The 16,442-nt window shown below is 41.8% G+C and overlaps 1 protein-coding gene across 1 annotated transcript; it reads right to left on the reverse strand.

Annotated features, from left to right (window-relative positions):
- Positions 1–6,254: 6,254 nt before the first annotated feature.
- Positions 6,255–9,997, reverse strand: LOC147404460 (uncharacterized). Its single transcript, XM_086437850.1, has 3 exons — positions 9,300–9,997; positions 6,395–7,901; positions 6,255–6,281 (listed from the first exon to the last, which is right to left on the reverse strand). The coding sequence occupies exons 1-3, from the start codon at positions 9,995–9,997 to the stop codon at positions 6,255–6,257; spliced, it is 2,232 nt and encodes a 743-aa protein (XP_086293976.1).
- Positions 9,998–16,442: the final 6,445 nt, after the last annotated feature.

Genomic DNA, 16,442 nt, shown 5'->3' on the forward strand with positions numbered 1-16,442 from the left:
AATTGGATTTAGAATGGCATTGGGTTTTGGGCTTAGGTTGGGGGAGGAAATGGACCTTGATTATGGTATGGGTGATGGATAATGGATACGAATTTGGAGTGGGTTAGGGACAAGGTTGAGCATGCAAACTATATGACATGATGCATGTATGCATGAATGATGATGCCAAGTGGCAATGCGGGTCCGTCAAAGAGCTTGAATTCTAAATCGGAATCAACTCGAGAAAATTTGAATCTTTCTAACGGGTTCGTGCAAATTGGGGTGTCTACAGCTGCCCCTCTTTGTAGGAGTTGCTTGCAAAGAACTGCAAAGAATAAAAATAGACCCTTTATTTGCACGAATCCGAAGTAATTTATTGCATGATGATTAAAAATCGTCGGATAGATTGAAGATGTTTGTAAGGCGTGACTACCCAAGCACGGGGTCTGACAGGGTTAGCCTTGTTGAAACCCTTGACTTTGTGGCACGGAGCTCGTTTGAAATCTTGGATTGATTTTTTGATAAGTTTTGGAAAATGATTGACGTTTTAAACCATGCAATGCAATTTTGAGATTTTTTTTTTCTTTGTTTATTCCTAACTTCGAACTTCCATGTTCCCTTTTCATGGAAGTTACAGGATCGTCTTGAGAAAGCTTAACGTAGCGTGATCGTCCTTGAGAGAGACTTGCATGATGGTATGATATTTGAGTATTTGGTATGTTGTCATGCCTCGGATATGGAGAGAATCATCGTTGACCAAGCTGCTCAGATCGAAGCCTTAAAGGATGACTTGATGTCTACTACACTTTCTAGGAAAATGCTTGAGTGGCTCTTTGCCCGCTATTCCTTCTTGTACCCTGCTTTTAATGAGAATGATATAGCACTATTTGAAATAAATGAAATAGATTTTTTACATAGTGGCCTCAGATATATCTACTGCTTTCGAAAACACTTGATTTTAAGAAAAGTCCCAGATTCTTCGTCATAGGCCAAAAATAGTAATTTTGATGATGCACACATTTTTTTTTTTTTATTTTAAGGTTTTAAAAGATTGCCTTTGTCGAATAAACTGTGACAGACTGTGTTTGAAAACTCTGAAAGTTAACGATCATGGTACCTTTGCCAAATGTCGAGGATACAAGTGTCAGCTTATCCTTAACCTCTTTAGAGTCATCCCCGAGATTGAAAATTTTGACTGAGTTATCTTCGCTGTATCCGTTGGAATATTGAAGATTTCGAGATTTTTGCCGTCCACAGTTTATACTCTTGCGGGCCAGGAGTTGTTTTTTTTTTTTTTTTTTTTTTTGTTTTTTTTTGTTTTTTGTTTTTTTTTTTTTTGTTTTTTTTTTTTTTTGTTTTTTCATTTTTGCCCCTGGCGCCAATTACGGTTTTCACCAGACCTGATTTCCACATTTTTGCGCATCGACGCCCTTTTTGGGTTTTCATCGTGCCGGTGGTTTTGATCTTGCCATAGCCTGATTTTTTTTACTCACAGTGCCCTGACGGGTTTTCACCATGCCCTTTCAGTCTGCTTACTTTATAGATTTTCACTTTGAATACCTCCTTGATTTCTCTGTGCCCCTCATGGCTTGGTGACTCAAGTTGAGCTACGAGATCGAACACTGTACTCTTCTAGTGACGCTCTTTCTTGAGTAACAAATCTGGACTCCCCTCTCGAGTTCCTCCGACGATTTTCATGGTACGGTGACTCAAGTTGAGCTTCGAGATTAATGACTCTACACTTCGAGTCGCTCTTTTTTTTCGAATATTCGATCTGGCCTCCCCTCTCGGGTCTTCCAACGACTTTGGTAGCTTGAAATTTGACTTAAGTAGCAAAATCAATTATACCCTGACGATGTTTTTCATGACATGCTTCCACCGTGATCGAGTTACCTTGAGTCATTCCTTGATCTGAAAGGACTTTAAATAGGACGAAACATAGGCTTAAGTTAGGGTTGTAAAAGGATGTAAGAAAGGATGAGTCTGGATTTATTGATGGGTAGATTGGACATGGGGTTTGTCTGTTTTTGTTTCGAAAATATGATCTATGTCTCCTCCCATCGTCACACGAACTTGTTTAGGTAAGAGATTTGGGTCGAGCTTAAGATCAGACATTCGAGGTTTTTGACTTTTTGATTTTTTTGTACTTTTAGCCGTTCACAGTTTATCCTCATGCGGGCCAGGAGTATACTTTGGTATTTTTGTTTTGACTTTTGACGATTTTTTTTTTTTTTTTTTTTTTTTTTTTTTTTGTGGTGGTGACTTGCCCCGGTCCTAGGTTAAGAAATGAATGTGATGGCTCAAAGAGGGTTAACTAAGGGTAGATAATTGTTCAGGTAGTAGAAAGATGGCCTCTCTTCATTTCAAGGAACGACTTTAGGCGTAATATTTTTTAACGGTGTCAGCATTGATCGGTTGCGGAAAGACTTCCCCGTCCATCTCTGTGAGAATCAGCGCTCCTCCAGACAGTACCTTTTGGACGACGAATGGCCCCTCGTAATTTGGACGAAACTTCCCTCTCACATCTTCCTGTATTGGTAAGATCTTCTTCAGAACTAAGTCTCCGGGTACAAACTCTCTAGGTCGAACCTTCTTGTTATAAGCTCGTGCTATTCTCCGTTGATAAGTTTGCCCATGACAGATTGCTGAAAGTCGTTTCTCTTCTATTAAGTTCAACTGATCGAATCGGGCTTGGACCCATTCTGCTTCATCCAATTCGACTTCCTTTAATATCCGAAGGGAGGGAATCTCGACCTCAACGGGCAAGACTGCTTCCATTCCGTAGACCAGTGAATAAGGCGTTGCCCCAGTCGAAGTCCGGATTGACGTTCGATAAGCATGTAGAGCGAAGGGTAACATCTCATGCCAATCCTTATAAGTAACGGCCATTTTCTCGATGATCTTCTTGATGTTTTTGTTAGCGGCTTCAACTGCTCCATTCATCTTTGGTCTGTAAATGACTGAGTTGTGATGGGTGATCTGAAAATCTTTGCACATCTTAGACATGTCTTTGTTCTTGAGATTTTTGGCGTTATCGGTTACTATCCCGCTTGGGAGGCCGTACCGACATATGATGTTGTTCTTCACAAACTTCAAGACATTGCTTCTCGTGACATTGGCGTAAGATGCTGCTTCTACCCATTTCGTAAAGTAGTCTATGGCGACTAAGATGAAGCGATGCCCATTGGAAGCTTGAGGATTGATCTGTCCGATGACATCCATGCCCCAGAGTGAGAAGGGCCAGGGAGAAGTCATATTGTGCAATTCTGAAGGTGGTGCGTTGATCTTGTTGGCATAGATTTGACACAAGTGACATTTTCGAACATGTTGATATCCGTCGCTCTCCATAGTCATCCAGTAGTAACCCATTCTCATAATCTTCTTTGCGAGCATATGTCCATTCATGTGAGGTCCACAGACTCCTCCATGCACAGTCTCGATTAAGCGTTGAGCTTCTGTCTGTGTTACACACCTGAGGAGGACCTCGTGATGCGACTTTTTGTACAAGACTCCGCTACTCAAGAAGAACTGTCCTGCCAATCTCTGAATAGTCTTTCGGTCCGTCGTTGTGGCATCGGGTGGGAAAGTTCGGTCCTCTAAGAATGCCTTGATGTCTGCATACCATGGTTTTTCTTCAGGTTCTTCGATCTCCACCGGCAAGCAATATGCTGGCTCATCTTGAATACCAACCTCCAGAGGGTCGACTATGGTGTCTTCAGAGATGCTGATCATTGAGGCCAGAGTAGCCAGTGCATCTGCAAACTGGTTCTTAGCCCTCGGCATGTAAGTAAAGGAGATTCGGGTGAAGTTTGAACTTAGATCTTCGAGATACTCATGATACGGAACCAGTCTCTGCTCTCGGGTCTTCCATTCTCCTGTTGTCTGGTATACTACCAGACTTGAGTCTCCAAATACATCTAATTCATCCACTTCGAGGTCGATCGCTGCTTTCAACCCCACAATGCATGCTTCATACTCGGCTTCGTTATTCGAACATTGAAATCTTAATCTGACTGCAATGGGGATGTGTGTTCCGTCTGGCTTAACCAAGACTGCCCCAATTCCATTTCCCTTTTGATTTACTGCTCCATCGAAATACATTTTCCAAGTAGATTTTCATCGTCGCTCTCGGCTTCAGCAAATAAGATGGCTTCATCAGGAAAATTTGTCTTTAGTGGCTCATAGTCGGGCAAAGGGTGTTCCGCTAAGTGGTCAGCAATAGCTTGTCCTTTAATGGCCTTTTGAGTGACATAGGTGATGTCAAACTCGGATAATAGTAGCTGCCATTTTGCAGTGCGTCCTGTTAGCGCCGGTTTCTCGAAGAGGTACTTCAAAGGATCCATTCGAGCAACGAGCATAGTCGAATAGCTAAGCAAGTAGTGGCGTAGTCGTTGTGATGCCCAAACGAGGGCACAACACGTTTTTTCGAGGGTTGAATAGTTTACCTCGTAACTTGTGAACTTCTTGCTGAGGTAATAGATGGCACGCTCTTTTCGACCTGTTTCATCATGTTGCCCCAGTACACAGCCCATGGAGTTTTCTTGTACGGAAAGATACATCAGTAGAGGTCGACCCGATGTAGGTGGAACTAAAACTGGTGGATTAAGCAAGTATCTTTTAATCTTGTCGAAAGCTTCTTGACAGTCTTCATTCCATTCTTTCGGTTCATTCTTCTTCAGCAGTTTGAATACTGGCTCACAGATCGGAGTTAGTTGCGCGATGAACCGACTAATGTACTGAATTCTTCCAAGGAATCCCCTGATCTCTTTCTCTGATTTGGGTGGTTCCATATTTATGATGTACTTCGTTTTAGCTGGATCGACTTCGATGCCTCTTCTACTGACAATGAACCCCAATAACTTCCCTGATGTTGCCCCAAATACACATTTTGCCGGATTAAGCCTTAAGCTGTACTTCCTTAATCGATCAAATAGTTTCTTCAAGTTTACCAAATGATCCTCGTCGAGATTGGATTTAGCTATCATGTCGTCCACGTATACCTCTATCTCTTTGTGGATCATGTCATGAAATAAGGCCGTCATGGCTCGTTGGTAAGTTGCTCCAGCGTTCTTGAGACCGAATGGCATAACCTTATAATGGAAGGTACCCCAAGGTGTAATGAACGCAGTCTTCTCTTGATCTTCTTCCGCCATTTTTATTTGATTGTAACCCGAGAAGCCGTCCATGAACGAGAACATACCGTGCCCAGCTGTATTATCGACCAGAGTGTCGATGTGTGGTAATGGAAAGTCATCTTTTGGACTGGCTCTGTTCAGATCTCTGTAGTCCACGCACATACGTACCTTTCCATCTTTCTTTGGTACAGGAACGACATTAGCGAGCCACTCAGGGTAGGTGGATACTGCGAGAAACCCTGCTTGGAACTGTTTCATTACTTCATCCTTGACCTTAAGTGTCCATTCTGGTTTCAATCTTCGTAATTTCTGCTTAACTGGCTTACTTCCCGATTTGATAGGTAACTTGTGGACAACTAGATCTGTGTCTAAACCAGGCATGTCTTGGTAGGACCATGCGAAGACATCTTGGTACTGCTGTAAGAACTTTGTCATCTCTTTTTTCTGTTCAATCGTTAATAGGGCTCCGATTTTAACGATCCGTGGGTCATCTTCAGTGCCTAGGTTCACTGAGTCTGTATCCTCTATATTTGGCTGAACACCCTTCTCGTGATGTTCTATGAGTTCTTTAATTTCTTTTGGAGGATATTCAACCTCTTCCTCTAACTCTTCTTCAATCCCCATGAGATCAAAGTCGAGCTCGAGGTCAAAGTCGTATTCTTCTCTTTCATACTCTGTTCTGTCACAAGGCTCATTCAACTGAGGAAATTCTTTGAAAACCTCGGGTATTTTGAAGATTTCTGAATTTTTTGAATTTTTGAGAATATTTGATTTTTTTGAATTTTGGAGAGTTTTTGATTTTTTTGAATTTTGAAAGATTTTTGATTTTTTTGGATTTTGAGAACTTTTTGATTTTTTTGGATTTTGTGGACTATCTGTATTCCTGAAACAAGATAAAGAAAAATCATGCAAATTCATTAGCAACGAAGGTGAGCCCCCAAAACAGTTTTGCTCCGAGGACGAGGGCTCATTACGGTCCTCGGGCAGATGAGATTTTGCTAATGACGTTTTTTTTTGGAGGCCGTAGGGATTCTGGACCCCATAGAGGCCTCGTAAGTGATCGGGTATTCCTCCCAATTCTTGAAAACTTGCCCTTCTTCTGCAGGGCGGATAAGTTGGGAAGGTGACTCCCTTGATGGTTCAGATATGACCATCACTTCTGGGTGACTGTCGTCAAATCCGGGCGCAGGTATTTGTAAGGTGGGTGGAATTACGACAGATCCCCAATCGATTTGAAAGGGGAACGGTGATTTTTCTTCTTCGCATGTTGCGACTTCCGCCTTGGCGGGCTCTCTTTCTTCTTCCTCTTGACGCCATTCGGAATCCCCTCCGAACAAGATGTCCATGCCATCTGTAAAGGAATGCGGGGACTCAACGAATGAGTCTTCTTGTAATTGAACGGGCTCGATACTTACGATACTTGGTTCTCCTGTGTGACTTGTCGGTGGCAGTTCTGCCGAGTCATTTGACTTTTTCAAGGATGGTGGGAAGCTGATGTTGATATGTGGTACTTTGCCCAAGTTCCCCACATTAGGCTCTCTGTTCTGTCTTCGTGCAAGTCGAAGCTCCCTCTTCTTATCCTTCATATCAGAGATGTCTTTCCTCGTAGGCTTGAATCCAAGACCAAAGTAAGGAATGTATTTTCGTATGCTGATCAACGTGGCCCTGCCTTTTCCTTTAGGCCCTAACCCTTGTTTCGGACGATATCCCGCCCTTTTCATCACTCGTCCGACCATTAGGTTTGCTTTTGACCACCTTGCCCTTGTCTTCTCTTTTCCCCTTTGAATGTGATTGATAGATGTAAATTGAAAGGCGTGAAACCCCTCTTTATCCCCGGTTATTTCTACATCGATATAAGGCACATCCGGCGATCGATCGGCTGGTATGAGATTTTCTGCGAGGACCGATATCATTCGCTGTCCCATGATGAATTTGACTCGCTGGTGCAAGGAAGAGGGGACTGCCCCTGCGGTGTGGATCCAGGGTCTTCCTAGAAGGAGATTGAATGCCGAGGGTATGTCCAAGATCTCGAATGTTATTTCGAAAGTACATGATCCGATAGTGACTGGGAGATCCAGTTCTCCTAATGACTCAGTTTTTCTACTATCAAAAGCCCTTACGGTCCTTCTAGTTGGCCGGAGGTAAGATAAATCCGCGTTTAACTTGTGCACAGTTTGCAGAGGACAGACATTAAGAGCCGAACCATTGTCGATCAGTACCCTTGCTACCATCATACCTTTGCACATCACCATAATGTGCAATGGTTCAATGTGTCCGCGTCCTCCGCTAATAAGCTCATCCTCGGTGAAGGTGATCGGATTGGAGGCCATGATCTGACCTACTGTCTTTTCCAACTCTTCTGGTGAGGTGGTCTCAGGTACATGTGCATTGCTAAGGACTTTGAGTAGTGCTTCCCGATGATGCTCTGAGTTTAAAAGTAAGTCAAAGATACTGATTTGAGCTGGCATTCTATTCAACTGCTCTACTATGTTGTACTCACTCTTTCGAATGAGCTTGAGGAGGTCTGTTGCCTCCTTGTCAGTTACCCTACTCTTCTTCTTTTCTGGTTCCCCTTGAAGTGTTTGTTCTTCCTCTACCAGCTTTCCTTTCCCTTTTTCTTTTCTTCTATCATCTTCCTCGTTCTGCCTTTTTTGTTCTTTTTCTGGTATTTTGTAGCATCTTCCTGATCTGGTCATATGACCAATGTCTGTTACCATGACCTCTTTCGGTTTCTCAATTCCTGCAGATGTTACGATCAGCGTCTCATAACTCCATGGGACGGTTTGGCTGGAGCAGTATAGGAAGGATTTAGGGGACATGATGGTCATGGGTTGAGGATCTGGCTTTACATGGAGGATAAGAGGTGGCGGACTAGGTTTGATGGTTGATGTAGGGGTGTTTGGGGTTTGTGGGTTGGTATAAGATAGGATGAGGGGTGGTCGAGAGGAAAAGCTTGAAGTTTGAGGGGTCGGTGTAGCGTAGGGTATGACAAGGGGTGGTCGGGAAGAAGGGCCTGACGTTGGTATGGTGCACGGTATAATGAGAGGTGGACGAGCAGTAGAACTTGAAATTGTTGATGTGTAGGGTATAATGAGAGGTGGTCGTGAAGGATTTGAAGTTTGGGAGTTGGAGTGAATTGTGAGATTGGCCAGTCTGACGGGAAGTTGGGATAGTGGTTGGTGGATTGTATCTTGTGGTAATGCATTGATGCTTGATGACGTTGGTTCTTTTCTCAAATTGACTCTAACTTTAGAGCCAATAGGTGCTATCAAAACTGAAGGGTTGAAGCTTGGTTCATCCCTCTCTATGGCATTGACTGTCGGCCCATTACCTCCCCCATTATGCGTCGGTAGCGGGTTCTGATTGATATTCTGCTGAGGTGCTTGAGTTGCCGGACCATCCAAGATGATCGTTTTCCTGTCGATTAAATTCTGCACTTGGTGCTTGAGTTGCCAACATTGGTCGGTAGCATGCCCCGGTGCACCCATGTGAAATTCACAGAATTGATTGGGATTGTACCCTGGTCCCTTTATCGCCTCTGGGTTTGGCTGCCTCTTAGTGAGATATTCTCCCCTGAGTAGTGCTGGGAGTAGTTCGGATAGAGTCATAGGCAGACGAGTGAAGACTCGAGGGATTCTGTTAGGTCTACGCTGCTCGGTTTGATGGTTCTGGGCGAACTGTGGGTTCTGACCAAATACTGGATTTTGACCAAACTGAAATACTGGTGGAGCTGGTGTAGCTTGAGGTGGGTTCACCTTGAAAGGGACCTGAGGTATTGGCGGCCTCTGGTTTGAGATGAAAAAAGGTTGAACAGGTTGTACATTGTTAACTTGTGCTTCTTCTTTCTTCTTGTTCAAAACTACCGGTTTCCGTTGAGTAGACCCCCCTACTGGTGCCCCTAGACTGGACAAGTCGTAGATCAGACCTGACCGAATACCGTCTTCAACTCGATCCGCCACTTGGACCAATGACGAGAAGCTTGCAGTTGTATGACCCACTAGATGCGTATAGAATGAATGGCCCAAAGTTGAGATGAATATGGTGTTCATTTCTTGTTCAGTCATAGGTGGTTTAACCTTAGAAGCCGATTCTCGCCACCTTTGGGCATATTCTTTCACACTTTCCTTTGGCTTCCGAGTCATCTTGGCCATGTCATTTCTGTCCAATCCCATGTCCGTATTGAACCTATATTCTTCCGAAAACAATGTAGCTAGATCTTGCCAGCTCTTGATTCGAGAATGATCTAATTGAGAGAACCACGAAAGAGCCGCTCCCGTTAGACTCCTCTGAAATAGTTGGACCAACAACCTGTCATCGTCCCCAAACTGGCACATAGATCCGCAATAGAGTTTTAAGTGGGACATAGGGCACCCAATGCCATTGTATTTCTCGAAGTCAGGACATTTGAACTTTGGTGGTAATGATGCATTTGGGTAGAGGCAAAGATCTCTGAACCTCATTCCGCTTGCAGAATCCTTTCCTTTCATTCTTCGGATCTCTTCCTCGACTGCCTCGAGCTTGCTTGCGAGTTTCTCCTCTGTGGTACTCCTTACCTCGGCTGCCCTGAATTCACATTCTTCTTCTTGAATGACTTCATGTCGTGGTGGATTGCAGTGAATGTGAATCGGTGGCCCTTGATTGGCAGGAATGGTGGGTGGTAAGGTATTCGGTGCTTGCGGAGGTTGTTGTTGTGGTTGTTCGGGTGTGGCCTGGTTCGAGCCAGAAGCTTGATGTTGGACGGCCTGGATGATACTTGGGTTGGCCATCAACAGATCAAGAATCTTATCGTGTTTTTCCAGTGCCTTCACCACCAAATCGAGCTTTGAAGCCAGATCCGTTACTACTTCAGTCGTTGTTTGCTGAGGTTGTTCTGAAGTGCTCATGGTTGGTTGCGAGCGTAGAAAGTACGGAGGATTATCGGGTGGTAAGTACTTTTTTCTAGGTCGTTTGGCCACCTGCGGACAAAAAGTTAGGCATTAATATATCGCTTACACAATGAAAATGCATGATAATTTATTTAGGTCAGATTGGATTAAATGGTAAAGTTGCATTAAGAAAGCCTTGAATTTGGTTGAGGTTGAAAAATTATTTTTTTTTTTTTTGGCACAGAGCTGGGGTTTGTCGACACGGAACCAGATATTGATCAGCACGGAGCTGGGATTTGTCGGCACGGAGCCAAAGGTTTATCAGCACGGAGCTGAAGGTTCATTAGCACGGAGCTGGAAGTTTGTCAGCACGGAGCCGAATGTTTATCAGCACGGAGCCAAAGGTTTGTCAGCACGGAACTGAGGGTTCATCAGCACGGAGCCGGAGGTTTGTCAGCATGGAGCCAAAGGTTCATCAGCACGCAGCCGGAGGTTTGTCGGCACGGAGCCGAATGTTTATCAGCACGGAGCCAAAGGTTTGTCAGCACGGAGTTGAGGGTTCATCAGCACAGAGCCGGAGGTTTGTCAGCACGGAGCCGAAGGTTTTGTCAGCACGGAGCTATAGTTTATCAGCACGGAGCTGAAGGTTTGTCAGCACGGAGCCGAAGGTTTTGTTAGCACAGAGCTGGGGGTTTATCAGCACGGAGCTGAAGGTTTATCAGCACGGAGCTGAGGGTTCATCAGCACGGAGCCGGAGGTTTATCATAGATCATGGACATGGTTGAGATTGAAAGATTGATAGGGCACGGGTTGGGAATTCGACTTGAAGTGGATATAGGCCGTGAACCCATCTGACAGTGGGTATGAGTCGTGGACCTAATTGGAAGTGGATATGGGTCGTGGACCCGTTAGGATATGGATATGGGTCATGGACCCAATTGGAAATGGATATGTGGTGTAAGCCTATTAGGATATGGATATGGGTCGTGGACCCAATTGGAAGTAGGTATGGGTCGTGGACCCATTCGAAAGTGGATATGGGTTGTGACCCATTGGGACACGAATATGGGTCGTAAACCCATTTTGAGAGTGGATATGGGTGTGGACCCAGTTGGAATTGGGTATGGGTCGTGGACCCATTTGACAGTGGATATGGGTTGTGGACCCATTTGGATACGAATATGGGTCGTGGACCCATTTTGAGAGTGGATAGGGGTTGTGGACCCATTTGGAAGTGGGTATGGGTCGTGGACCCATTTGAGAGTGGATATGAGTCGTGGACCCATTTGGAAGTGGGTATGGGTCGTGGACCCATTTAAGAGTGGATATGGGTCGTGGACCCGTTTGGAAGTGGGTATGGGTCGTGGACCCATTTTGAGAGTGGATATGGGTTGTGGATCTATTTGGAAGGACATGGGTGAGGTTGATAGTGGGTCATGTTGGGTTGAAATCAGTTTCGATAGGTAGAGTGTAAGCGAGCTCCGTTTGGATCAAACACAAACTACGAGTGGTAGGCCTTAAGTTTAACGATAAAAACGATGTATTTAATCATTCTCAAGCCTTAAAACTCAAAAGAAAAATAAAGTCCAAGAGAAAAGTTGTCAAGACTGATGTCATGGACGAAATGAGAAAAAAAAATTTTTTTTTTTTTTTTTTTTTTGGGGGGGTCCGTTTTTAATGAACGGACCGAAGTACTTTTATACTGGTCCGGTCTTTAAAAACGGACCAGAACCTTAATTTTTGCCGAAATTTTTTTTTTTTTTTTTTTTTTTTTTTTTTATGATGCAAAGCATGAGCAAAGATTTTCCCCTTTACCTAGGGGGACATGTAAAGAAATAAAAAAAAAATAAGCCTAAAACCTATACAACTTGCCTTCGTGGGCTAAAAAAAAAAAAATACAAAGTCATCTCCTTGGATTGGAAAAATTACAATAATGAGAGGGTTGATAACTCATTTTTCCAAAATTGTGTCCTAAGCCTCTAATCGTATTGAATGCATGCGGCTATAGGTGGCTTCACGGTTACCCATTCTTCAAACCTCAATGCATACCGAACTACACATGTCTTAGGTTGGTGATTGGGTTGGATGTGTTCGTCCCCGTACCCGAAATAAGCGATCTCGAGTCGTGAAACTACTAAGCATCCGGGTTTAAACTTTTATAGGTAGAGGAGGTTTGTGTAATGGGCTATGCAAGCGTAAGTGCGCAAGTGCATTTTAAAAAAACAAGTATCAACCCCCTTTTACAAGCATTCAACCCACAAAATATTAAAGAAAATATTACAACCATTCCCCAAGAATAAGAAGACAAAATATCCAACAAAACACAAACAACAACAATGTTAGAAACACATATTAAAATTTGTTCTTTTTTTTTTTTTTTTAAATGGCCAAATGGTCATGGTTTGAACCCGCAAACTCCCCAGTGGAGTCGCCAAGTTGTAGACATGAAATGTTCGCCATGAACTTCAATACTACATTGTTTGGAGTCGCCACCATTCTTTTTTATAAATGGGTGTGAATGGGCACCCGAATCAATTTTTTTTTTAAAACCATTTTTTATGGCATTGTAGTGACTCTCAATCATGGAAAAGGTATGGTCTACCTAAAATCTAAGTAAGGGGATTCGGTTAGAGAATGGGGAAGGTATTAAGCACCCCATTCTCTCCACCTAAGGTGGTTACCTTTAGATTTGGCCATTTTTTGGAAAAAGATTAAATAAACAAGTAGAATGCATGAGATGCATGAAGTGGGTGAGTGCTCATAGTGTGTATGTACCTCATTAGAAGAGGATTTGATGTTGGTGTTGACATAAGAAATATCTTATGGAAGAAGACATTCTATGGTGTCAACACACTTTTGCATGAGTTGAGATGTTGGTTTGGGATTTTAGAGAAATTCCATGGATGGAATACCCTTAGATCCATAACCTTAATACATGCATGTTTAGCTAGAAACTTAGTGTTTTAACCCTATCAAGAGAGTTACACATTTCTTCATCATAGCCAACATGTGTGATGTGTGTGCATAGTGTACATTATGATGCATGATATGAGAATGGGTTAAAAAAAGGCTTCAACCTCCATCCTTTCGACCAAACCGCCTCAAGCATTCCATGCCCAAGGTTGAGGTTCAATCTACTCGGGATGAAGGAGGGTTCTCCATTACATCTTAAAGGCTTCTAAAAATAAAAAGAGAGGGATAAAGAAGAAGATGCAAAATAGAAACAAAAACAAATAAATAACTATTATCCCACCTTGTCCCCTTGGAAGTCTTGAATGAATCTTGAACTTGAGTAATGGACTTAGGACTTGAAAGATGTAGTTGAGGGTTGAGAGATAAGGGTTGAGAGATGAGAGATGAGTAGAGAATTTGGTAGAGTTTTAGGTTGAGAGATGGGGGCTTGAGAGCATGAGTTGTTCATGGGAAATGAGGGTATTTATAGAGTTTTTGGAGAACTTTTGGGGATAAAGTGGTCCAACCCTAAAAATAATGAAATGGACATGAGGTTTAGGTTGTTTCTTTTTGGATTTTTCATTTGTATGAGGGTAAAGATGACATTTGTGAAAAAACCCTAAAAGCATGCTTTGATCCTTGGTTTTTTGGTAAATAGAGGTGAGAGAACAAAGGTACTTTTGGGAGGATGAATGGGGGAGTGACATGTGTAAAGGTGGAGTGGTAGGTAAAAAGTAGATCTTGATTTATTTGTAAATAACTCATAAAGCAAGGGTGGAAGTGTAGTTTTGAAATGGACCAATGGGAAAACAAAAGCACATTTGGGAGGGTGAATAGGAGGATGACATGTGTAAAGGTGAAGTGGTATGTGAAAAGTAGACTTTGGTTCATTTGTAAATAACTCATAAAGCAAGGGTAGAAGTATATTTTTGAAATGGACCAATGGGAGGACTCCATGTATGTACTTGAAGATTCCCACCTTTTGAGGGTATAATGGGAAGTTCTCTCACCTTGATGGATTATTACCAAAGACCCAATAACCTTTTTGGTTTGACTAAACTTTTTGAGAAGGGCATTCTAGAGTTTTCACAAAAGAAAAGTTGACCCTCCAATTAGATGATGCATTGGGTGTTGGAGGCTTATGAGGTATCAACATGTGTCATCTTGTGAAGGGGTGAGAGAATGGACTTGGAGTGGGTTTGGTTTTGGGCTTAGAGAATGGATTTTTTTTTGGGCTTAGGTTGGGCTAGAAAGTGGATTTAGGTTATGGGTTTAGAATGGCATTGGGTATAGGTTGGGCTAGGTAATGGATTTGGGTAATTGGGTTTAGAATGGCATTGGGTTTTGGGCTTAGGTTGGGGGAGGAAATGGACCTTGATTATGGTATGGGTGATGGATAATGGATACGAATTTGGAGTGGGTTAGGGACAAGGTTGAGCATGCAAACTATATGACATGATGCATGTATGCATGAATGATGATGCCAAGTGGCAATGCGGGTCCGTCAAAGAGCTTGAATTCTAAATCGGAATCAACTCGAGAAAATTTGAATCTTTCTAACGGGTTCGTGCAAATTGGGGTGTCTACACATACCATTAGATTTGAAACAAAAAATTAGACAAAATAGAGTATTCATTCGTCACTTTTGAAGTCCGGACGGTCAAGTTGTCGTCAAACGAAACAATATGTAAAATATCGATTTCGTCCCAAAAATTTATATAAATAAATTTTTCACTATTTATCGTCATTTAAAACCATCCAAAGTTTTTTTTTTTCCCCTCGACTTTCCAACTCAAATTCGTCGCGAACGGTCCGTCTTCGACCTCTGACACAGAAGGGAAAAAGGTCTGCAGCCTCAACATCTACAAAACCCACCCAATTTCTTCTTGTTTCCTTTTCTCTTTCACCTCGTATCATCAAAAATCAGTCATATATATATAGAAGGGTTTCGTAACTTATACCTCGGATTTCTTTTGTTTCGGGGTCAAATCGTCCTCCGTCGCAGAAGAGATAAAGGACGACGGCATCAAGATCTTTGAAATCATTGGGCCAAATTCAAAAATTAGCCGCCTCGAAGTTCGATCCATCTCAATTTTCGAGCCAATCGTCTCGATTTTCACGCACGCACTTCGATCACATCGCACAGAGATTGTAAGGAACTCTCAATTTCTATTAATAATCGTAGATTGTGAAAATTGCATTTAGGATTTTATTAAAAATTTGTGATGTGTTTCCAAAAATATAGAATTCAATTGGTTATTTCAAATTCACATCAGAACTTGTATATTTGATATATCTAATTGTATTTTATAACAGATTATACATGGGTAGGATATTTCATCAGGTTATTTTCGTCAGTTGGATCATGTGCATTGCTCAGACCCCATTTTGATCTAAGTTTTGAATTTTTTAATGTTATTGAAAAAATGAATTTCATAGTTAAAAATTTTATTTAATATTCAATAAACTCATATTGAATTGATCAATATCAGAAAGTGAAAATCTTGTTTGACAGATTGAAAACTGTGAAAATTGGAAAGAAAAAAAAAAGGGAATAGGGGATGAAACGATAAAATGTAATAATCACACCCGAGGGATGATATCTGCATTTTACATTACAATGATGTATGTAAGTTGGTGAAGGGATATCCATGGATAATGATTGGTTGCATATTTATTTAAATTCTATTGGCGCAAAGGCTTCAAGTTCTGTTATTTATTTTAGGTCGGGTGGTCACAATTGCATGATAGGAAACTGGATATCTATTATCAACCTTGTATTGTTAATTTCTTTTTTGTCTTCAAATGAAATATTTTATATATATATATATATATAAACTATTTTGTGAGATGTTAAAAAGTCTGTAAATGCCTGAAAAGATAGTATGTCATATCATCTGAAGTAGTGTACTATCTTGAAATGTACGGTAGGGACAACCAAACTCATACGTGGTATGGGATGCTTATGAGAGTAGAGTCACAACTGGAATCTGGATTTATTCCTTTCTATCTTTACCAATGAACTTGTAATGTAAAGATGGTCGTATACGAATAGTTTGTATATTTGGGAATCACATGCATGTCTGATAGGCATAGACGAAGATAATTAGCCAATGATCACTAACAATCTATAGTAATCGAACGTTCTGACACATCGAAAAGGAACCCATTGCTTACGGTCTTGTCAAACGGCTAACTTGAGCCGAATAAATAGTTTCGCAAGTGTGGTAAACAACGACCAGTCACAAAATCAAGAACTAATACTTTATTATGAAACATCATGACCCGACTGGGAGCGATACAGTCGTGAATCCCAACTCTTTAATTTCATTACTCCACCATTGTGTATTATGTATCTATTGTCTAATTTTGATATATAAAATGAAATGCATGTTTAATGTTTTCATTCAGTTAATTAGATTTGTATACAAAGAAAATGTTATAATGAGTAATGTTGATGATGTAATGTGAGTTTTAAAATGTTTAGTTGCTCATCCCTGGTTATATGTAC

Source organism: Akebia trifoliata, chromosome 4 (genome assembly GCF_017979445.1).
Source record: "Akebia trifoliata isolate Shusen 1 chromosome 4, ASM1797944v1, whole genome shotgun sequence".
Lineage (NCBI taxonomy): Eukaryota > Viridiplantae > Streptophyta > Magnoliopsida > Ranunculales > Lardizabalaceae > Akebia > Akebia trifoliata.

Excerpts from the sequence above, each read along its gene's own strand:
- LOC147404460 (XM_086437850.1), bottom strand. The coding sequence starts at position 9,997 with ATGAGCACTTCAGAACAACCTCAGCAAACAACGACTGAAGTAGTAACG. Across the intron at positions 7,902-9,299 it reads TTGTTTTCGGAAGAATATAG|CCAAACCGTCCCATGGAGTT; the intron begins GTTCAATACGGA and ends ATACTGCTCCAG. Across the intron at positions 6,282-6,394 it reads AAGAAAGAGAGCCCGCCAAG|TCACCCAGAAGTGATGGTCA; the intron begins GCGGAAGTCGCA and ends ATTTGACGACAG.